This window comes from Acanthochromis polyacanthus, chromosome 16 (genome assembly GCF_021347895.1).
Source record: "Acanthochromis polyacanthus isolate Apoly-LR-REF ecotype Palm Island chromosome 16, KAUST_Apoly_ChrSc, whole genome shotgun sequence".
NCBI lineage: Eukaryota > Metazoa > Chordata > Actinopteri > Pomacentridae > Acanthochromis > Acanthochromis polyacanthus.
This window is the reverse complement of record NC_067128.1, coordinates 7,060,159-7,085,033: the sequence shown is the minus strand read 5'-3', so window position 1 is coordinate 7,085,033 and position 24,875 is coordinate 7,060,159. Positions and strand designations below refer to the sequence as shown.

General features: G+C 42.3%; 1 protein-coding gene across 1 annotated transcript; it reads left to right on the top strand.

The window, feature by feature from the left end:
* The first annotated feature begins 20,353 nt into the window (after positions 1-20,353).
* LOC110955498 (thyroxine 5-deiodinase-like) lies at positions 20,354-21,825 on the top strand. The gene has a single exon (XM_022200515.2). The coding sequence runs from the start codon at positions 20,448-20,450 to the stop codon at positions 21,252-21,254; it is 807 nt and encodes a 268-aa protein (XP_022056207.1). The 5' UTR covers positions 20,354-20,447; the 3' UTR covers positions 21,255-21,825.
* The last annotated feature ends 3,050 nt before the right edge of the window (positions 21,826-24,875 follow it).

Sequence of the window (24,875 nt, the reverse complement as noted above, 5' to 3'; positions counted from 1 at the left end):
AAGAGGTGGATGAAGTGATGCACTCATCACGGCTAGTGCCTACCAGCCTGTGGGGGTTAGGGTTATGATCTGGGGTTGGTCAGGTTCAGCAACATTATGTTCCCAAAGAATGAGGTCAGCTGACTGCCTGAGTATACTGAATGACCAGGTCTTTACATCAATGGAGTTTTTCTTCATTGATGACACAGGCATATTCCACAAGGACGATGCCGGGATTCATGGGGTTTACATTGTGAATGAGTGGATCAGGGAGCATTAGACATCATTTTCACATGTGGATTGACCTCCACAGAGTCCAGACCTCAGCCCCACTGAGAATATTTTGGGATCTGCTGGAGAAGATATAACACAGTGGTCCGACTCTCTCATCATCAATATAAGATCTTGGTGAAAAATTAATGCATCTCTGGACAGAGATAAATGCTGTGACATTGCAGAAGCTTATTGAAACAATGCCACAGTGAATGAGTGCCATGAGTCCAACAAAATATTAGATTGTGCGACTTTTTTTTTTGGCCGGGCAGTGTATTTTTCTGGTCCGCTGGCGTCTATTCCGTACATGCTTAGTAGTAACTGACACAAATTGTGGCCTCCATGTGTGCTTGCAGATGCAGAAAGTGGCTTAACATATGAACCTAAAACAGCACAGAGTGGATAACTGAAAAAAATAATATCCAAAACTTACATGTCGTAAATTACATTATCATGCACAGGCAGCCAGAAATGTATAACAGAACAAACTGTCCATACAGCAAATGCACTGACTACACATGTGCCAGAAAAGTAAATGCTGCTCAAAACAAAAGCTTGTCATGAGGAGAAATTGTCTGTCATCTACACCTTTATAATTCATCATTAAAAGAGCTGAAGTAGTTGTTACATCAAAGGTGCCCAAACATAGTAGAAGTTCTAAATACTGCAGAAATCTTGTGCTCTGTCCACTCACTGAGCATGGCAATTCTTTCAAAAACATCCACAAGAGTTCAACATCAGGGATAATGTGACTTTCAGACCAATTTCGAACCACATATACTGTACATCCACTGTCCAATTTCAAACACCGCATCTGTTTCCACATGGGGGTGCAGAAACCACAAACTGGTCTTTAGAAAGCATAAATCCTTAATTATACTGCCTAATAGATGCACACATGGAGCTGTGGACACCACAGCTGTGTAGTTGTTGTGGTTATTATACTATTTTCTAGTCCACTGGAGTTAGTTGCATATATGTGCAGTAGTAATTTACACATATTTTGGCTTGGATGTCTACTTGCAGAAAAATGTCCTTGCACAGGGACCAAAAACAGAACACAGAGTGGATGAATGTCAAAAATGGCCCAGAACGCTTTGGTAAACATGCTGCATCGGAGGTATTCAAACACAGTAGGAAGTTCTAAATTCTCCTAGCCTAGCCGCGCTAGACCCATGCTCTGAAGACGCAAGGGTCTAGGCACGCTCGACAGGGAAGGAGGCGGGCTGAAAGGTTGTCTATCAAATCCCTCTACAGCAATTGGGTAGGTATACAACCAATCAGCGCAACGAATAGGCTCCTAGAGCGCCGGAAATCAGAGGATGCGGGAGTTCGGTGAAGCCTTATTTATACAGTCAATGGGTGAAGCTCAAGTATATTACAGACATGTTAACAGAAAGATTATTCAGAGTCTGTGCTAATGGAGCTCAACGACTGTTGTCGTTTTTGCTGGCGACCCTGGCAGAGAATTAAATTCGTTGCTGTGGGTTGTCTAGCGCGGCTAGGCTAGTTGTTTCCAGTTGTTTCTGTCAGAATCGTCGCGCCTCTGTCGTCACTTCGTTACGCCCGCCTTCTGACTCTACACTTCATGGTGATTCGTCCGGCCAGTTTTAGGAGCATCCAACCTCGAGCCTTATGGAGGGTAACTAGACCCACCCTGGCAGAGAATTAAATTAATTGCTGTGGGTTGTCTAGCGCGGCTAGGCTAAAATTCTCCAGAAATCCTGTGCTTTTTACGTGCCTCAGGTATGAAAAGGATACAATGTCCTAATATGCACCCAGCTGCTATATTTTACGGAAAGTGCAGAGTCACAGCTAGTCTTTCAGAAACAGTCACTAGATGAGGGACAATGTGACTGTCAGACCGATGCATACCAAATGTATTGTAGCATTTAACAGAATTGCATAGACTGCACACTGTCCACTTTCAAAATCTGCATCAGTCTGTGCACAGTCATACCAATGATAAATTGCCCTTTAGCCAATTTAAATCCTTAATTCACTTTGAGACACACACTGACAGCTTTGAACACAAACAAGGCATAGTGGATATTATAATACTGCCTTCTAACAATTTCACAGAAATTTTGTCCTGCACGTGTACTTGTGGACATGAAAAGCGACCCTCTACAGTAATAAAAAGAAACGACACAGAGTGGTTGAATGTAACAATTGTCCCAAACCACCTAATAACTCAAGATGTTACTAGTTAAGGCAAAATGTATGACAAAAACGTGAGTCCTCGTGACACACAGTGGACTGTTTTCGTTGAAACCTGTTGTCCATCCAGCATAAAAGAACTACCATGTGAATTCAGTTCTCATTAATAGTTTTATTTCCGATGTGAACCAAATAAACACTCAATTCCAGGAACACTTATCCCAAGAAAGCCTCTATTATAATGCCCACTGTCTGGGGGGATGAGGTGGAAATGAACAAAACATGGCAGAAATTCCTGTCCAAATCAAAATCACATTAGTAGCCCTCGCTGGAAATCTCTGGTGGATAATAAATCTGTTTTCACAACAGTATCGCATCAAACCGTAGCTGGCGCTTTGTACAGCTTTATGTGTTAAGTTTTGGGTGCTGAAAAGTGAAAGGAGGCAGCTTTTCTGAGAAATCTGACCTGCTAAGAGTAAAACAGACCCATTTTTCAGGGCTAAATGACCACGATGCGATAATGAAATAGAGCCACCCGCTCCACAGACGTGCAGCAGGTGTATCAGAGGATGGCCTGGACAAAGGACGCTGGTGATCCAAGGTGATGTATCAGCGTGCGTCGAAGGCTCCATGCAGCCACAGTGGCCTAGACGGATTAGCCTGAGAGCGACTACACGATGGTTGCTTAGTAACTACAAACCTACTCAAATGCTTGACGAACATAAGGGACAGGCCTGTATTTTTTTTTAACATGAATAGTCAAAAGTGTTTTTTATGGCAACCTCACCTCACCTTGGAATACATACGACACGACATGTCACTACAGTCACCTGACAAGCACTAAAACTTTGTGTTGCAGTGGCGTGTGTGTTTGTTATCCTACCTGTGTGTGTGTGTTTGCTGGGTCTCCAGTGGCCGGTGTTCTAGCAGTGGTGTCGGCTGGAGCCCTGCCACGCTCAGCCCTTTGCTGCAGGCTCTGTCCGGGCTGTTTTTCCTATTCTGGGATGTCCTTGCATGACCCGCACTCTCATGCCAAGATCCTGGCTGTGTCTAATGAAACTAGGGTTCCAGCAGTTTATTTCAGAACAAAAAAAAAAAATCTCTGAATACACACAGAATGAAGGCCCAGGCTGTCGGCGTTTCATTAAGCCAGTGGTGAGAATGTGAAAAGTAGCAGTAGCTGTGGGACCCAGGGTGACAGGTTTGGAGGTTTACAGAGAAAGAGGTGTTATCACAAAGAAATTGAGGTTTTAAGCAAAATAATGAAACATATGACTGACAAATTAAAGGAGAAACTGCTTTAAAGTCTCTGAATAAGGTGTTTGGTCGGCATAAGCGGTGTTGGTGTTGATTTTACAAGTCTCTAGAACTCTACTGGATAGATGAACACCATTCTTCCAGAAGATATTCCCTCATTTGATGCTTTGATGATGATTTTGGAGAGTGCTTTCTCACATGTTGGTCCAGATCCCACAGATATTAAGCTGGATGACCATCAGGTAACTGTGAAGGCCATAACATACCATTTGCACCATTTTTGCACTCAATAAACAGTTTTTTGACCCCTCCTGCTGTATGGATGAGGGCTGCAGACAGTTTTTCTACTACAGGACTGGCTTGAACCTTTGAGCATGGTCCTAATGCAAGAACTGCCATTGTAGAACCTCCTTCAGGTTAGTTTTCAGGGCAGATAAAAGTATGTATTCCAGGGTAGGTGCTTCTGAGTGGCCCTGAAAACTTCAGAGCAAGTTTTGAGGCTCATGGTTAAACTAAATGGAGTGTCATTTTTCTGTGTTTTCGATGCATCATCCAGTAGCAGTTTTCTCCTCTCCAAAATCACCATCAGCAATGTAAAATGCACCATATAGAGTACCTCCATTGTTCTATTTTCTACAGTCTTATAGAAGTGGGGTTACTTCAGGTAATTGTCTTAGTGTGACTGGAGTTGAAGCCGACAGAGCAAACACTACAGTAGAAACTGAACGACTGAAAGACCCACTAGGGAGTCATTCCTGTAAACGTTCGCACCAATTCTCAAGTCCTGCAGTGGATCGTCACCTATTGTGATCCTGTAAGAGACCACTGGACAGAAATGTTTCAAGTGTTCACTTAAAACAACCGTGTGCTGACTTGCAGTGAGAGTCATGCTTTTTTGTAGAATCTACGCTGTTCCCTGACGTACATTTCTCCAGAAAAATAACTACACGTCGTGGTGATGCATATCATATTACACCAACCAGACAACTCTGATTGGCCTGGTTGGGAGTAATGCGTCATGTTTACCACAGTTTGAGTTGCACTAAGATAATGTTTCCATGAAACAAGTTATAACATAGGCGGCAACCGTATGTGCCTTGCTCATAATGTAAACACATGTAGACATATGGTGTTTTCTCAAATGCATAGCTGTACCAATCTGTGCATGGACTTAATCAGTTCCAGTGCCTTCTCTCTTTTCTGTGCAGTGATTTTAGTCAAAGTAACTGCTGTGACCTATTACATGCTTCTTTCCTTTGGGTGTGGTTTATTGTGACTTACCAGACGTAAACTCTGGGTATAAATCTTCTTTCTGCTCACCTTCCGCTATCTGCTAACTGATTTCAAAATTCCTTTTTGCTACGGAAACGACAACTTACAGGCAGCAAAACTAAAGTTTTGCTGAAGGTTTGGATTGTGCATAGAGGCTGCCCTGCTATTTTTTTTTCAGTGAATTATCCATTTTTCGGACCAGTCTGTGTGACACAGCACCCTCAGGTAGATTTGTCAGGTCAATTAAATCAAAAGCAAACAGTCTGATAAACAGCTTCTGCCTGCAACTACTACATTACCTACTTTGTATTTATTTATGACACACTGACAGGATCATTGATTAATTCCATTGCACAATATCTATTCTATTCTATTTCATTTTGAGGCCAGTCCTCTCCTTGCATGTGAATGTTCCACCACAAGAAGTCCCCCGTCACTATTTTGAGGGGACACCATTGCTGCCTCCTGGGCTTATCTCCATCCAATGCAATTGTGATTGGTTTAAAGAAGTGTGTATTTTCTGCTATGTGCAGAAAAACCATTTGGTGCTGCAGACTGGTCTGGCTATGATAGCTATGATAAGCTTTGTCCTGGTTCTGTATGTAAATTGATATTTGCAAGCCCCTGTCCTGGATTAGTGCCTGCACTTGGACCCTGCTCAGCCTTTTGCCTTGACAGCTCTGATTGGATCAGTACCTCAGCAGTGCGATTCAATTGAGCTGCATTTGTCAATGCTGCACCTGTTTAAAACCTCAGCCGAACTGTCACTGTGGGCAGCTGAGGTTTAGAGCAAGCGTCTCTTTGTTTGTACGTTCCCTGGTACCTAGACAGATTGCATAGCGTGTGCGTCAAGAAACTTTTGACCTGTAAATTATTTTGTTACGTGTACAAAACACTGGAGGCCTGGCAGGTTCAGGCTTTTGTTACGAGCATATTTTCCTAAACTGGAGTTCAGACGACAGGTTCATGGAGTGCCACTTCATGGTTAATTGGTCAATTTTAGGTTCTTTTCTGAATGCAGAGCAGATAAATAGTTTAAATTTACAGTTCTCTTTTGGTGCATGTTTAATTTCTTTTGATTTAAGTAGCAAATTCAACTTTAGTACAACGGCCTCCATCTGGTTGCCTATATGTTCCCTAGTGAGAGCAAGAGGAACATTCATCATTTATTAGCTTCAAAGTCAACATGATCGGCTCCATTTCAGCCGCTATTGTTTAAAGTGCGTAAAGAAAAGCAACACTGCTCCATAGAAACCTCACAGCTAGATAATGTTTTGGTGGAGTGGCACAAACAGTGCACGTGTTCACAACAGTGTGGGCCAGCTGTGGAAAGTCAACACAGGAGTAGAAGGGTCACTTTAGGAAAAATCAATCAGGGCCTCCCCTCCTGACTTCCTCAGAATCTGCTAATTTTTAAATTTTTTTTAATATATTTTGTTTTTGGACAAGAACTGTCATATATTTAACAAAGCCATGTCACATTTTACCTCAATACTATGAACATTTTCAGGGCCACAAATCTTTTCAGTACATAGTGATGGGTAAAAATATCACATTTTTAAATTTACATTTGCCTATCCCTCATAACTACATAATTACAGCAGACAGACACATAAAATTGACAGAGCAGAAAATCACATTTGAGTTCTCTTAAATGGTTATTTTGTCTCTCTTTGCGGACATTTTCTGTTCATTTGTGCCTCTTTATAGTTATTAGGCGTCTCATTAGAGCTATGTGTGTCTTAAATTAATTTTACCACCACTAAAAGTGTCACAATTTAAGCCAAAATCTTCATTTTGCTCAGTATGATTTTGACTATTAATATTATGGGACGTATCATAGTATGAACAGCAAAACTGCAACAGTTTAAAGTTTATGACACAGAGTCATAGAAGCAATCATTGGGACTCTGGATGTGTTCCCGTTTTCTGATTATTCACCAGAGAAAACTATAGAAAGTGCATTTTGGGTGAACTTTCAAGGTTCATATCGGCATACGGATTAGAGGGTTGGTGAAAACAATTGGGTCAATATAGAACTGCAGGAGTTTTTATAACATAGTTGACAGGTATCAGAGTTAACTTTTTTTTTCTGTTTTCAGGCCTAAAATCAACATGACCGCCTATAACCAAACACCGCACGGCATTTTTACAGAAAGATTCTTCTAAGTATTATATATACACAACTGAGTAAAATGGAAAGTTATTTATAAAGATATTGTAGTAAACCTGTTGACATGCGATAAATCCACTACTTTATATTAAATAAGTCAGAAAGCCTTGGAGTCTTGCCAGTCTTTTCTTCCGGAGGAAATGACATCATGTGGAGCAGGTCATGTGATCTGGAATTAACACACTTCCTTGAGAGGTGTTTTGTAATGGGTACTTAGCTGAAAGTGATTTCTCGGACACAGATACAATTAGATATTTCCATAAAAATTTGATATATTGCCAAAATATAAATATGCCATGATTCCTTCTGTGTCTAAAAAATCCTTCCATCCATTATCTATGCACCGTATTATCCTCATGAAGGTCGCAGGGGAGGGCTGGAGTCTATCTCAGCTGACTTAAGCTAAAGGCAGGGGACATCCTGGACAGGTCGCTAGTCAATCGCAGGTCTACATATACAGACAAACAATCACACTCACATTCACATCTATGGACAATTTAGAGCTACCAGTAAACCTCAGCATGTTTTAGGGACTGTGGGAGGAAGCCGGAGTACCAGGAAAAACCCACACATGCAGAGGGAGAACATGAAAACTCCATGCAATCCAATCTGGAATTCTGGGAAGGATCTTCTGCAAATCAGGATCTTCTAGCTGCAAGACAAAAGCGCTAACCACCAAGCCAATGTGTAGCCCTTGTGTCCAAAAAAAAGAAATACATAAAAGAAATATGAGACGGCTGAAAAAATCAAGCTCGAGAGAGCCCCAACAATGGCAACAAAAGAGGCACCAGATAGGTTAATTGTAGGGGTCACGAGTTTCAAGTTTTTCCTTTAATTTCTCATGCATCTGTAACTTTTCTCGGAAATATGGGCAATGTAGTGGCATTGATTGGAAAAACCACAATCAGCTACATAAACCAGTGTCTTTGTTTTTTTCTCCTGCATAATAAATGTCTTTGTTTTTCTGTTTGTTAAGCTGGAACCTTCCTACTACTAACAAATAAAACTGACAAACTGATCACTGTCTGGGTCTGATTTTCTTTGTGAGCATGGAGGGAGAGGCACTAAACAGTTCCCAGCATCTTCTAGGAAGAGAAAGTGATGGGAAATCAGTGTCTTATTAATCTTATTGCATTTGTAATCATGTGTTCAAAGTGTGCACACACGTGTGTTTGTGGACAAAGCCCGTGATCGCAGGCGCCCATGTCTCGATGTTCGTATATTGACAGTCTTCACTGCAGTTAATGAGCTTAAGCGATGACCCCTGGCACTGTGAGGTGACACGAGGCAAAACCCGAGCTGATCTCACAAGTCCTAATTATTCTAAGAAAATCAGATCCAGCCAGAGAAACCAGCACCATGTCAGGACTTCTCTGCAAGCCGGCACACATGCTATTTTCTTTTTCTTTATTTCTTGCCGCAGCCCTGCATGCAAACAACCAAAAGACACCAATGGTCTTACCCAGATCACAGCAGCGGCTTAACAGACCGGTGCGGAGAAACCAAAATTCACGAGAACTCCTGATTATAGAGTTCTAACTGTTTAAATGCGTTGTCTATTACAGACTAAGGCCAGACACTCCTTGAACTTGGTGAGTGATGTTTCTAGCTTTTGCAATAAACACCTTGTCTGGCAGCATTTCAAAGGCCCCGGAGACAAATTACATCAGTAGTTTGATGTGATTAGAGACAGTCCATGGTTATCTTTGGGATTATTTTTTTCAACATCTTGCATCTTCGTGCTAAAACTCCATAGAAACAACTTGCATCACTTCGCACATGACTTGTTTTTATATAAATCCAGTGGTCACGGCTCATTACCGCGCTGACGTTCACAAACAGCGGTTGAATCATCGTCTATTCTGTAACAACTAATCAAGACTTTTTCTCACTGCAAAGCTTTTGTGCAGACAGAGCGCTTCATCCCGCAAATCCAGGTCATGTTAAGATCTGAAAAGCATGAAATGAATGCCAGTTGGCGTAAGAATTGATACGACAAAAACAGCGTGTCATCAGGTAGCGGGGTTTTTGGTGTGAGTCTGAAAGCACAGCAGCATCTGAGTCACTTTCATTTCACTGGAAAATGTTCTGTTTTCTTTCTTTTTTTTCTTGCATCAAATTGTGAAACACAGGGGAGTTTTTCTTTTCTTTCTAAGTCCAGGCACAAAGTTATTTTCAGATTTCAGAATTATTTGAATTCCTTCCTGTCACAGGGCAACAGTTAAACCATGTCAGCAGTGACAAATTCATGACATAATGAAGGAAATCTAATGTATTTCATTCAGGAGAGTACCCTTTTGCGAATGACATCAATTTACTGAATTGCATTATGAGTGTCTTTATTTTTGTTTTGTCGTGTATGGAGGTAAATCTAGAGAACTGGTGACGTTCTTTTGATGAAAAATGTGCCATAATCTAATTTCAGCTTGGTATTTATTGTATTCATTCTTCTTTTTCACACAGAGGTTGCAGCTAAATCTTACGGTACCGACGTGTCTCCATGTGTATGTATAGCATATGACATTTTGCCAGGAGGTTACTTAGCCAGGATTAAAACGCGCGGTGACCTTTGCTCGCACCTGGCATCCTTCTCCACTACTTTGTTTACTAAACAGAGACGCTTCCCGCTCGCAGATGTTTCTATAAAAGAAGCCAAAACGTCAGATGTGCGGCCGACGCACATCTGGTTTGTTACGGCCACTTCTCACCAGGCCGTCTGCTGTTCTCTTTAGAGTTCTGCGAAATACCACCAGAGACCTGATAAACTGTTCCAGATGCCTGCAGCCGGCCTGTACGTCTGCAGGTGGAATCCACCGAGGAACTCATGTAAAGGATCATGTCAGCTTAATGCAACTTCAATGTTGTTTTCTTGGCATTGTTCATCAGTTATGGTGCCTGACATCTGACCTCCATGAAATCATGTTTTCTACATTTTTATGTGCAATTATTTTGTATATTTAATAAAGTCATGAAAAGTTTTGCCTTCAGACTGAATATTTTTAGAGTTATAGGCCCTTCAAGTGCACGGAGGTGGGTCATAAATTCATAAGCACAGGAGATAGACGCATGAAGTTTTCAGGGTAAAAACGAACACATTTGAGATCTCTTAAAAACTGCAATTTTATGGGATATTTTATAGTTTCAACAGCCAATCTGCAGCAGTTTCATGTCTACGATACAGAGTCATAGGAATAAGCAAGAACAGCTAAGAGATGACTGCTGGTTAATTTGCTGCAGATCAGTGGTTATTTCACAGTTTTTCCATTGTTCAACAACAAAAAAATGGGAAAAAACATGAATGACAGCAACATTATTGGGAATCGGGCTGTGTTAAAATGCAGTGAATGTGGACAGAGAGCAGGAGAGAAGCTAACGGATGTAAAGTACCTTGGCGTTAAATAGTATCTGTGTGTTTTCGCATGCATGCTGTCAAATACCACTGAAACGCTGCACAGTATACTAAACACCTTTTTCATACTTTGAAAGGCTTGAGTTAATGGAAACGTTTTAGAGGATGTTAGCAATCCTGTCGCTGCTACCAACTATGCCCATACCTGTTGCCTTACTGCAGCTAACCAGTGGCTGACATTATAATGCAGCAAATATGATACTAAATAAAATCATCTATTACAATGAACTGAAGTTTTGCAAAAAGCTGACTTATAATATTGATATCAACACATTTTGAGCAAATCACTTTTACCATCTTATCGCAGTAGTTCTGTTGAGCTTTAGGTGGTACTTTGACATCCACTCTGAGATGCTGGCCAGACTTCCACCTCTGAGTCAAATAAGGTGAACCACAAGAAAAGCTGGGAGTCATCAGGTTAGCAGAAGCCATCCAAATGTATAACAGCACCATGTGTGCAGAGGGAACAGAAAAGAAGGCCCAGCATGGAGCCTTGTGTAACTGCTGCTGTCTGGCTGCATGGCTCAGAAAAAGAACCTTTATAGGTCATCTGGTAACAGTGACCTGTCACGATGCAAACAAAGAGAGTCTGAGACGCTGGTGATGCATCCTTAAACACTAAAATCAGCTTAATAAAAGGTTTGTTTAAAGAGATTTGGTAAGTGAACTGAACTGTTTATTACTCTGCCAAGGAACGCGGAGGAGTTATGTGACGATTGGCATGTTTGTCGATTAATCTGTGAATCTTTCTGTCTGTCCGTGCACAACAACACTCAAAAATGTAATAACGGATTTGGATTCATTTTTCAGGGAAGGTCAGAAATGACACAAGGACTGCCTTATTAGATATTGGCAGTGATGCAGCTTATAGTCTGGATCCACGGATTTGTTAAAGATTTCTGTGTCATTGGCGTCACTTTAACTATGACAACAAGTGAATGCTACGTCTACCGCCTGCTGATGATCACATGATTGGGATTCTACTTCAAATCGACCAATGCGGTCATATCAGGACTTATCAGTCGGAATTATACGACGACTGAGCAGCCTTGGCAGAGTACTGCGCTCTCTGAGTGTTTTTCTTGTTCCTCAAGTGTTGTCACCTTAACAAACAGGCCAAAATCCTTTTACAATTCTTGATATTTTAAGATTTTTTTCACTGAACATCAGAGATAAATAGAAACTATAATAGGACACTTCTTACCAAATTTTGACAGGTCCCAATCAGAACCTGCCACGTCATAAGTGGACGGGATTTTGAAATTTGGGGTCCAATCAGAGACTGCCACGTCAAAGCAGCCCTCCCACATCCACACCCCATCTGCCATATTTGTAGCTTCATTTTTTTGAAAAAAGCAATGACAAAATTCAAAGTGGCCAGAAATGATCATTTTAAGAAAATGATTTAAGAATGAAATTCCCACGCTACGTTCATCTAATGAGGTGTGAGGGGAAGGGTTAATGAGAGCCAATGAGAAGAGGAGTACGGGGACTTCTTCATAGATATATAAAATGGAGCAGGCCACTACACAGGCCACAACGTTGAATAGAACTCACCCTGGCTCAGAGAATGTTGGATGTCATGGGGTATGCGGTTCCCTGAGCGAGCGAAGGCAAAGCTGAGGCCTGAAATGGCTGGTCACATGTACACAAGCAGCGTGTACCTCAGAGTTTCATCTCCACAGAATGAGCATTATTAATGAGCTTCTGATTGGGACCTGTCAAATTTTGATGAGAAGTGTCCCATTATACTCTCAATAAATGTTCCTTTATTCTGACTTTTTAACGGCAAACTGTTCAGCCTTATTCTTTTATTTATTGGACCAGATTGTGGGAATTTGAACCATGAGTGAGGAATCACATTTGCGATCACTAAACATGCACCTCACAGTAAAATGATCTGCAGTTGTCTTTATATTGCAGACAAGACATACAAATCATGTTTTTTCACAGGGAATACTTCTCTGAAAGAATCATGATTCAGTTCAGTCTGATCCCCCAAAAGATTTGTTCTCCTGCACACTGTTATCAACGCTATGAGACACCGAATCCTGGAAGAGCACAGAGGATGATCTGCTTCGCTGTGTCAAATGTAGCAGACAGAACCAGGAGGAGGACTGAGGAGAGGTGAGCAGAGAGTCGGCTAAAAACAGCACCGCCTTGGAAAGGAAGGGAAGAAAATACTGAAGTCTGCAGTTTAGTTTTTTTTTTTTTTATGCCTTAGACATCCAGTGTTGACAGTGGAAGATTTAAATGGGACTGGAAAATGTCTTGAGACTCACAATGTGTTGATAATGTGGGCTAAGAAAGAGGAGAAGCTCCACACAGACAGTGAAAGAGTTTGGAAACAGATAAAGTTGTGGTGTTGCCAAAAAAAACGAAGTATAGTAGAGTATAAAGTCCAACCCTGGCATGACTGACTAACAGCACACAAGAACAAACTGCATCCCCAGATAAGTAACAGCCATAAAAAGCTAAAACAAGCACAGTAAAATATGGTAATTTTTTTCCACATGCAGAAGAGTTTTTGCACTACATATGATAGATGGATAGATGGAAGGACGGACGGACAGATATCCTCTTTTGCTACTGTAATGCTGCAGATATCACCACTGTGGGATTAATTCAGGATTATTTTATCCTATGAAGCTACAGGTCAACTAAGAAGACAATTCACATGACCTTTCTGTGCGAAAAGAGCAACTGAAACTAAGAGGTGCTGAGTGACAAATTGACAACGCGGAGCTCATAAAAGAACAAGTGATCGTGGAAACCTGTTCGAAAGACCTCGAGGGGGAAGTCTGGGAATTCTGACCTTGCAGAAGTTCACATGTGCTCATACCAGCGAGGAAACATCAAAGAAACAGCGAGACAAGTTTCAGATGAACCTCCGAGGTGAAAGCTAAATATATGCGCAGAAAATAAAAGTGGTTAACGCATCGACTTCCTGTTTCAACAACTCTCCTCGGTGTGTTGACTTGTGGTAACCTTGTATGCGTATGAAAACATAAGGAATATTTTAGAGACCATGGAGAACAGTGATCGATTTTATGGAACAAATTTCATTTTATAAGGAAATAATTCAACATTTTGACCCAAGAATTCTTCACCATTCCCATGCTTCTCCTTAATATAGGAGGCAAGCGGTCTATTGCAAGCAGCTGGTTAGCTTAGCTTTGCATGAAGACTGTAAACAGCAAGTCTGGCCTTGTCCAAAGGTAGCAATATAAACCCACTGACATGTTAAAAAGCTCACTGACTAACAGGTTATGTCTTGTTTTGTTATTTCAAAGTTACTGTGGCAAGGTTTTAGCCTAGCCGGGCTAGACCCATGCTCTGAAGACGCAAGGGTCTAGGCACGCTCGACAGGGAGGGAGGCGGGCTGAAAGGTTGTCTATCAAATCGCTCTGCAGCAATTGGGTAGGTATACAACCAATCAGCGCAACGAATAGGCTCCTAGAGCGCCGGAAATCAGAGGATGCGGGAGTTCGGTGAAGCCTTATTTATACAGTCAATAGGTGAAGCTCAAGTATATTACAGACATGTTAACAGAAAGATTATTCAGAGTCGGTGCTAATGGAGCTCAACGACTGTAGTCGTTTTTGCTGTCGACCCTGGCAGAGAATTAAATTCGTTGCTGTGGGTTGTCTAGTGCGGCTAGGCTAGTTGTTTCCGGTTGTTTCTGTCAGAATCGTCGCGCCTCTGTCGTCACTTAGTTACGCCCGCCTTCTGACTTTACACTTCATGGTGATTTGTCCGGCCAGTTTTAGGAGCATCCAACCTCGAGCCTTATGGAGGGTAACTCGACCCACCCTGGCAGAGAATTAAATTCATTGCTGTGGGTTGTCTAGCACAGCTAGGCTAGCAAGCTTTATCTGTCAAGCACCTTTTTCTGGAACTCTCACAGTCACAGCAAACCCAGTAATGGTACACCTCACTATAAGAACCAGGCCTAGCATAAGAGAGATTTTATCATAATTAAATTCTATCAATTTTGGCCGCAGAATTGAGTGTCTGGTTCTTCTGAGACTTATTTTAAAAGGACACAGCTGTTTTTCTGGGCTATTTTTGTCTTTTCTCACGATGATGTTCGCATTTCTTCTGACCCACAGAGAAAGGCTGAGCTGTACTATGATACAGCATCATGTATAATGTAGTAGAGCGCTGTTAGTACAGTAACAGTCTGTAGACTTTCAGCTGTGGCCGCTCACGCAGGCCTCATAAGTCCATGAATTTAGAAAAGAAAACCTAAAGGATCTGGCTCAGCTCTCTCTGAGACTCAGTGTATCTGTGATTACGGCTGCAGAGTGTTGATAACACATCTGTCACTGTGACCGGAGCCACTGTTGTGCTTAGATCATCACATTGTGGCCGTGACACATTCATTTTTAATGGGTGGAACACTGACTGCCGCCTGTGTGCAGCGATAGTTGTGCCGGCTGGAACGTTGTATTCCTGAACTCCTGCGGTGTGTCGCTAACACATCTGTCATAGAAGCACTGCAGCCTCAAACAGTGACAGCTGGACGCATCCACAGCACCGCGGATTGAACCGCAGCAGCAGCCTAAGTCCAATCAATAACCACATCCAGCCACAGATTCACCCGTCACAGCCGGGCAGCTCCGCTCACAACCAGCATCTGGATGCTGTCATAGGTTGGCCTTTTAGGATGAATAATGGCCACGTAAAGTGTCACACCATCTCTCTTCTCTGTAGGCTCTACAGAGAGCTTCAGTAAAGCGGCGGTGTGCCATAAGTGAACTGAAACAATACCAGTTTATGTAGATCAGAAGGAATGTAAAGTATATCGTGAGGGAAAAGTAGCCTAATCCTTTAAAGAAATCCTTGCCGTGGTGCTCTGTACCTTTTTTTAGTACGTGCAAAAAGTAACATCAACCTTAATGCAACATACACAGGTCAGCCACAACATTAAAAACACCTGCTTGATGTAATATAATAAAGGTCCCAAAACAATTCTTATTTGTGGGTACAGGACCTCTGTGGGCATCCTGAATGTTAGCAGCAGATCTTTTTGTTTTCTAGTTGAAGCCTGCATAGATAGGGTTTGTACTATTGCACCCCGTCGATCCTTGACCATATTTGGATCTGTGAGGTCAGGCCTTGAGCTCTTAGTCAAGTTCCTTGAGCTGTTCATAAGCAATTTTCCAGGACATGGTGCCCTGGCCTGCTGTGGGAAAGCCATGGATGGGTGAACTTGGTCTGCAACAGTTTTAAAGGCCAATCCATACTTTTTCCATCTGCTTATCCACAAGGGTATTTGTCATGTGAATTTCATCTTTCTTCCAAAGTTTAATTGAATTCATCTCAGTTTTATACATAGCACCAATTCTTAAAATATCTCTTCTCAGGGATCTTCTCATAGTAAGTAAAATTTGCTTAGGTTCCTTCTGAGCAGCACTTGGCAACGGCAGGAGCTAAAAACTCCCCTTTACCAAGAAGAAACCACTGGAAGAACCAGGCACTGGGAGGGCAGACATCTACCTCAGCTGGTGGGGCGAGGGTGAATGGGGAAGGAGAATAGGATAGCAGCTAGAAAAGCAAATACAGTGCATAGGAGAACAATATATCTGTTCAGCAGAGGTCTGTTCAAATTTATGACCATGACACCGTTCATGCTGCAAGAAATAATCACTGACACTGTGCTACAACCTCAGGAGCCTCATATGTTTTTCTGTGTTCAATATGAGGCTCAATGCAAGCATCAGTGTAGTAGACCAACATGAACTGGTTGTAGTATGAATGTATTCCACTGTCTGCTTTGCAGAAACCATGAATTGGCCTTTAGTTGGGTTGTACTTGTCACAATAACATCCATGTGAACACCAAGACCAAAGGTTTCCCAGCAGCGCTCAGTGGTTCTAATGAAGTGGCTGATCAATGTTTTTAAATGGTTTAATTTTATTTGGTCAATAACTGAACTCATGATTCTAAGTAAACAGGAAACAGACAAATGTATTTAATTACAGTTAATGACAAAAGAAACGTTTATTTAATAGAACTTATTAAGAGATTTCACTCTACAAAGCATAAAGTAAACAAGCAGCAGAAATTGTTTTCTACTGAATTTTCCAATTAAAGGATGCAGGAAACTTTCCCACTTTGCAGTGAACCACAGATTACTCATATTTTGAAACAGGAGTTTGTCTTTATTTCATCTAAAAGCTGGTAGATGTTTTATATACCATAGAAAATAACTTGGAGTTACTTTTTTTGAATGCAGTGTGTTTGTGGTGCTTCTACAGGCGTGACCCACACATTGTTAATAATAATTCTGCTCCTCGCTTATATAAATCATCATTCCCCTTCCATCTTTGTATTTCACTAACCTTACTGAGATTCTTATTTTTGCATCAGCGTCACTCAGTGACTCCATTATTGTCTTCATCTCTTTGATGAAAGTGGCCGTGAAAATACTGCTCATTAAAAATTAAAATGTCTATTGTAACGCGGCAGTTTCTACGAGGGATTGTATATTTCCGTCTCCTGTCAGAGGAGCTGGATGACACACACAACACACACAGGGCTGGGAGGAAAATAAAGAGGCAGCAGAGACTCACGCAGAAGAAGGGGGACAGAAGAGATGGTCGGACACATGCTGGCATTGTTACAGCATCACAGACAACAGATCCAAGCAGTCACATGGATGCCATCGCGTCAACGAGTCAGACGAGGTGGAAAGTTTCAAAGTGATTTGCTGCACCGGGGTCGAGGTTAAGATTTGATCGTTATGTTTGTTGGTGTTTGCTGAGAGGATGAACTTGAAAATATTAACGCAGTGATGCAATATTTTATTTTATGTAACCTTTATTTATAAGATGAAAGAAGAGAAAGCCACATGATGAGATAAAACTGAATGTAAAAGGCCAGAATTTAAAATAATCAGACATTTGAGGTAAATTTAGCATTAAATATGACTAAAACCTACAGAGGGGTGACAAATTAAAGGAAATTCCTGAACCCTTGACCCCCACATTATGCTCGTAACTGTCACTGCAGATTGATACAAAGCTTTGTAATTTGTGCTTCCAGTTGTTCTTTTAACTCACATTTGTATGATTCAGTAGTTTTAACCACAATGTTAACTCTGAGTACACCAAAACAAAGGCAACCTGCAGTTATTGGGTGTATCTTCTGTAGGAAATACACAGCCCGATCTCACGAGGATTCGTGAAACTGTCACGTAAGTTTTAGTTTCGGTTTCGTGCGCACCAACACGATTTCGTCATGTTTTTCGTGCCGCTCACCACGAAATGCGCACCAATGTATTTTAAACGGCGGACTTTTCGTGCCACTCAGAACGTATTTCAAAAGAATGTGTATATTATATTTTTAATGTAAAACCGTGGCGAATCCAACGCTATATTTTGCATGACATCGTCCCTAAACATAACCCTAACCATAACCTAACCATAACCTAACCATAAGCCGGTGGTACACTTACCAATTTGCATAGGAATTTCAAGAATGTCCGGCGGCCGGCGGCCGCAAACGCGATCACACAAGCAGTATACGCCGATGGACAGCTTAGATCGTCATGAATCCGCCGGTATAAACCACTTTCAGATGTGATTACCACAGCGAAAAACATTTCGTGGTGAGCGGCACGAAAAACATGACGAAATCGTGTTGGTGCGCACGAAACCGAAACTAAAACTTACGTGACAGTTTCACGAATCCCCGTGAGACCGGGTTGAAATACAGCATTGTTTGTTTTGTTAGCATATAAAGAGAATTTTATGTTGTCGAGAAGGATATCTTCTTCTTTTATATTTTTTGGAAACTGACAAACTAGCTTAAGGTGCATTATCGCCACCTACTGGAATGGAGTGTGGAACAAAAGACTGGTAAACAGACATTGAAATGGTCAAAAAACTGAATTATTTCTAAGTGTAACCACATAGCATTTGTCCTCGCCTAGTTTAGCCAATCAACACTAACATTCGCAAAGCTCTTTTTTTTCTTTCATTTTCACCCAAAAACAGCCCTGAAAGAGGTTCTACAGGGGCAGTTCTTGCAGTCAGAACATGCACGAATGTTCGGGCCTCCAATAAACAGCTTGCAAGTTTCTGTAGGAGAAAACAAGATGTGAATCTCTGTTGTTTCTCTGTAGGAGAAACAATAGAGATTTTAATCAACAGTGCTCTGCTCTTCTACCATCAAACCTCAGATAAAGGAATATCTTTCACAGTAACACTGTTCAACAGAGGTCCAGAGGATCAATACAAAGGAGTGCTGAAGCTGGTCTTGTGTCACATGGTGTCCGAAGACGTTACTTAGGCAAATTATGTTGGCTTTTTCTTTAATTTGTCACCATCTGTGCTTATTTTCAATATTTTACTTTTTAAAAATTTGTACTCTGAGGTCAATCATATGCTGTAGCCTTAACAGTCACCAGATCTCAACCCAACCCAACGAGATACCTAACTGAGATTTTATTTGACAGCGCTCAGTATTTGTACAATCAAAACCCGAAATAAGGGAAAATGCAGTTACATTGACGTGGAGGAATCAACATCAAGGAGCAATGAACTTGTTCTGGCGACATATGGTGTCCAAACACCTCGCTCAGACACTTGATGCTGTTTTTTCCTTCAATTCGTCACTCATTTCTTCATATTTTTAGTATTTTACTTAAAAACCTCTGCTCTGATATGACTAATATGCTACGGCCTTGACAGTCACCAGATCTCAAGCCAGCTAAACACGTAATAAAGATTTTGTTCAACATCAGTCACCTCTTTCACCATGAAAACCTCAAATAAAGGAATAGCTTCTGGAATAATATAATTTAATAGACTTACACAGACTTGAAGAATTGATGTAAAGGAATCTGAAAACTGCTCTGCCTGCACATGGTATCCAAACACCTAAATGGCACATTTTTTGATGTGTTTGTCACCAGTCTGTAGGTATTTGCAATATTTTCCCTTTTAAAAAAAATCATACTCTGATGTAAATCACATATTGTGGCCTTCAGTCACTAAATTTCAATGCAACAGAATTTTCTTCAATAATCCTCTGCATTTCGGCCATCAAAGCCTCACATAAAGGAATATTTTTGGAAGAATAGTACTTTGTGATGGGTTTTCCTTTAATTTGTCACATCTCTGTACAAATAAATTAGGTTTTCAAAGCCTTATTCTAATTTTCACCTGCACAACATATTTATACTTCAGCCATTTTTGTCTAAAAATGGTTTAAAGTGTGAGAATAAATACACAAAACAATGACCAAAGCTCCTAAATGTTTGGATTTCTTAATAAAAATCGTGATGTGAGAAACTTCATCAGCCTGCACTGGATGTGTTTCAGGTCTGAAACTGGTGGGAGCAGGTTTATTCTGCCTTCTGTTCCTCACAAGGTGCTCAGGGGCCCTGGCTGATCAGAGAATGACTCATCCAGCCGGTACGTCGTGTACAGTTCGTATGGGTCCAGCGCCTTCCAGTGGCTGCGCGGACTCCTGCACCGAGCGCAGGGACCGGAGCCGAGTTGCACGACCGAGTCCAAATGTTTCTTAGCGACTTTCCCAAAACCAACCGTGCGTAAAAGTGGGCCAACTGGAAGCGCTGCCAGTGTCCCGCCGCGACAATGTAAATAAACACAAATGAAGTGTCACGTCCTGTGCGCTAATGAATACGCGCTTCTCCGTGCTGCTGCGGGCTCCCCCTCCTCTGTCTCTGGATCTTTGAAGCCCAGAGTTGACGGGAGGTAATCCCCACCATGTGAGTGGGCGGTGCGGGTACCGGAGGCGTGTTGTCTTTTTTTCCATTATTCAAATGCTGCTGCCTACCTATAAAAAGAGCGCCTGTGTGCGTCAGATAGTTTTCTCCAATGGCTAAAGGTGACTGAATACTAGTTGCCTCTTTCGCCGGCACAGTCTCGTCCTATCGGCAGGAGGGAAGAGATGATGGACGACACCGGTGGAGTCCAAATGGCGAGGGCGCTGAAGCACGCAGCCCTGAGCTTGATGCTGCTGCCCCGGTTCCTGTTGGCCGCCCTCATGCTGTGGCTCCTGGATTTCTTGTGCATTCGAAAAAAAGTGCTGCTGAAAATGGGAGAGAGGCAGGACGGCTCGGACGACCCGCCGGTGTGCGTCTCCGACTCCAATAAGATGTTCACCTTGGAGTCGCTCCGGGCCGTGTGGTACGGCCAGAAACTGGACTTTCTCAAATCCGCGCACCTTGGCCACGCTGCGCCCAACACCGAGGTGGTTCTTGTCCAGGAGCGCAGGCAGGTCCGGATCCTGGACTGTATGAAAGGGAAGAGACCGCTCATTCTCAACTTTGGCAGCTGCTCCTGACCGCCATTCATGACGCGTCTGGCGGCGTTTCAGCGCGTCGTGAGTCAGTACGCGGACATTGCGGACTTTTTAGTTGTATATATCGAGGAGGCGCATCCGTCTGACGGCTGGGTGAGCTCGGACGCTCCGTTCCAGATCCCCAAGCACCGCTGCTTGGAGGACAGACTGAGAGCCGCTCAGCTGATGCTCAGCGAGGTGCCGGGCGGCAACGTGGTGGTGGATAATATGGACAACTCGTCCAACGCCGCGTACGGAGCCTACTTTGAGAGACTTTACATCGTGAGGGATGAGAGGGTGGTGTACCAGGGGGGCCGGGGCCCGGAGGGATACCGGATCTCTGAGCTCAGAAACTGGCTGGAGCAATACAGGAACGATGTGGTGAATTCCCAAACAGCGGTGCTCCATGTGTAGTTGATGCTGAACTGCCTGCTGCTGCTGCTCTGCTTAAGTGTCTAACCCACAGTGCAAAATATTTCGATGCTGCTATCAGATGTTCACACATGGGCACATTCTTGATGTTTTATTTTCCCTTTGATATCCAGGACTGATTTGGAAAGTCATGTTGAAGCTTGAAGGCTGTTACATTGTGCTTGTCTTGACCTTAATTGATTGCTCACAGAGATTCCCTTCATTTTTTCTACCCCTCTTTATTTTTTGTATGGAAAAGTCTTGGATCAGTTGAAGCTGGGTTCAATTGGTGATCACTCTATTTTTCTACAATACGGTGTGCGTGTTTGTGTGTGGATCAGTGGGCGTGTGTGTTAGTGTGTGTGCGCCTTCAGGCTGATATCTCACTCCGGTGTCTCCGTGAAGTTCGGTTTTTAAACGGCGCAACCAGAGAACCGACACTGATGTTTCTGACACCGGCGGCGGGTCCATGTTAGCAGGATGCCTTCCTCTCATGATCGATTGCCAAAACGATGTAATGTTGGAAACAGTGTAATTGAACAAATGTTTTTAATGAATAAAATGTACGATCACACCTCTATAGCCTGCTTTTGACTGTTTAAAAAAAACACCTTAAAGTTCTTCCTTTTGGTCATCCTGTGCGTAATTTCCTTATTTCATTCTATTTTTTTCCCTTCTTTATAGACAACAAAGAGGCACAATAACAAATGTTAAAATCTCAGCTGTGTGATGACGTCATAGCTGCTTCTCCTACAGGATGTTTCCTGACTGATTATTCACAGTAGCAACTGATCCCCAGGACTCCTTATCATCGTGTTTTTGCTAATTTTCTGGTTTAAATTTAACATTAATCTAATAATACACTGCATGATCTGCCCAAGTGACCGATCTGTGAACCACATTCATTCAATCTGGTAAAAAAAAAAAAAAGACTGTGTGTGTGTGGGGTTGCTGGTGGTGGTGGTGGGGGGAGAAGTCAGGTTATTTTTAGGCTGCAGCTCCACAGAACAAGGTCTATTCATTCAATCAGAACTGATTATGAAATTATTATATGATGACGGAGCGAAAAGGACAGAAAATTTCACAGAGGCTTGATGATGTATAGGAATAAAATTCACCCTCCTCACCAGTTCAGATATTTATGGCTGCAGTGAATGACTTTTCATTCTTGTTTCATCTGTTGACAGGTCTATGGATTAATCAATTAACTGTGCGGTTCACAAAATGATAAAAAGGGATGATCAGTGTTTCCCAGAGCCCAAATGTATTCCGTTTGCTGTCACAGAGGAGGAAAGAAACCTGAAAATACTCCCATATAATAAGTCAAAAATCAGATGATTTCAACTTTTTTCTTCTCAAACCACTAACAGCTCACTGATTAATCTTTAATGTCTTCTTGTCTTACAGTTTTCTTGCTCTTTATATCTACTTCTTCATCTTTTTTTACTTAATGAGTTGTATTTTTTTCTCACGTCATTTCTGACATGATGCCTCGGATACATTAATGATAATGATGATTTTGTAGGTGAATATGAGAATACGAGAATGTCTTCTTGTTATTCCAGTCATTTTGTGAAAATTCCTGTGTTGTTTTTTTTTCATTTTTACAGTATTTACCCCCCTTGGAAGTTTTTCCTTTATATTGGTTTTCATCACCTAAAAATGGAACGAAAAGTGGAGAAACGTGCACTGAGCAAGGTGGAGGCCATTCTGAGAAATATGGATCATCCACTTCATATCTGCCTCAACGAGCAACGAAATATTGGTGGTGGACAACTACTATGCCTACGCTGCAGGACAGAAAAATTCAGAAAATATTTCTTACCATCAGCAATTCAACTATTTAAATCTAAAGTAAAGAGATGAGACCCCAAACAATTGAATGTCCCTTCGGGGATTAATAAAGTCATTGTATTGTATTGTATTGTAAAATGGTCAATTCCATTGGGCTTTCTTGACAACCATGCTTCCCATCATGATGCTGCCACCACCATGCTTCCCATCATGATGCTGCCACCACCATGCTTCATATCATGATACTGCCACCACCATGCTTCACATCATGATGCAGCCACCACCGTGCTTCACATCATAATGCTGCCACCACCATGCTTCCCATCATGATACTGCCACCACCTTGCTTCACATCATGATACTGTCACCACCATGCTTCACATCATAATGCTGCCACCACCATGCTTCCCATCATGATGCTGTCACCACCATGCTTCACATCATAATGCTGCCACCACCATGCTTCACATCATGATGCTGCCACCACCGTGCTTCACATCATAATACTGCCACCACCATGCTTCATATCATGATGCTGCCACCACCATGCTTCCCATCATGATGCTGCCACCACCATGCTTCCCATCATGATGCTGCCACCACCATGCTTCCCATCATGATGCTGTCACCACCATGCTTCACATCATAATGCTGCCACCACCATGCTTCACATCATGATGCTGCCACCACCGTGCTTCACATCATAATACTGCCACCACCATGCTTCACATCATGATACTGCCACCACCGTGCTTCACATCATAATACTGCCACCACCGTGCTTCACATCATGATGCTGCCACCACCATGCTTCACATCATAATGCTGCCACCACCATGCTTCACATCATGATGCTGCCACCACCGTGCTTCACATCATAATACTGCCACCACCATGCTTCACATCATGATACTGCCACCACCATGCTTCACATCATAATGCTGCCACCACCGTGCTTCACATCATGATGCTGTCACCACCATGCTTCACATCATGATGCTGTCACCACCATGCTTCACATCATAATGCTGCCACCACCATGCTTCACATCATGATGCTGCCACCACCGTGCTTCACATCATAATGCTGCTACCACCATGCTTCACATCATGATGCTGCCACCACCGTGCTTCACATCATAATACTGCCACCACCATGCTTCACATCATGATGCTGCCACCACCATGCTTCACATCATAATGCTGCCACCACCGTGCTTCACATCATAATGCTGCCACCACCGTGCTTCACATCATGATGCTGCCACCACCATGCTTCACATCATGATGCTGCCACCACCATGCTTCACATCATAATGCTGCCACCACCATGCTTCACATCATGATGCTGTCACCACCATGCTTCACATCATAATACTGCCACCACCATGCTTCACATCATGATGCTGTCACCACCGTGCTTCACATCATAATGCTGCCACCACCATGCTTCATATCATGATACTGCCACCACCGTGCTTCACATCATAATGCTGCCACCACCATGCTTCACATCATGATGCAGCCACCACCATGCTTCACATCATGATGCTGCTACCACCGTGCTTCACATCATGATTCTGCCACCACTATACTTCACATTGTGATACTGCCACCACCATGCTTCATATGATGATGATGATGATGCCCCCACTGTGCTTCACATCATGATTATGTTCATTTTGTCGTTTACTATTATAGGATAGCGTTACTTTTTATACTGACAAATCAGCAAAGAAAAGATGGTTTTACCTTGCTGACATGTTTCGACTGCATCTGCAGTCTTCTTCAGAGCGTCATCAGATGTGTGATGACGTGTCCTTTTTATCAG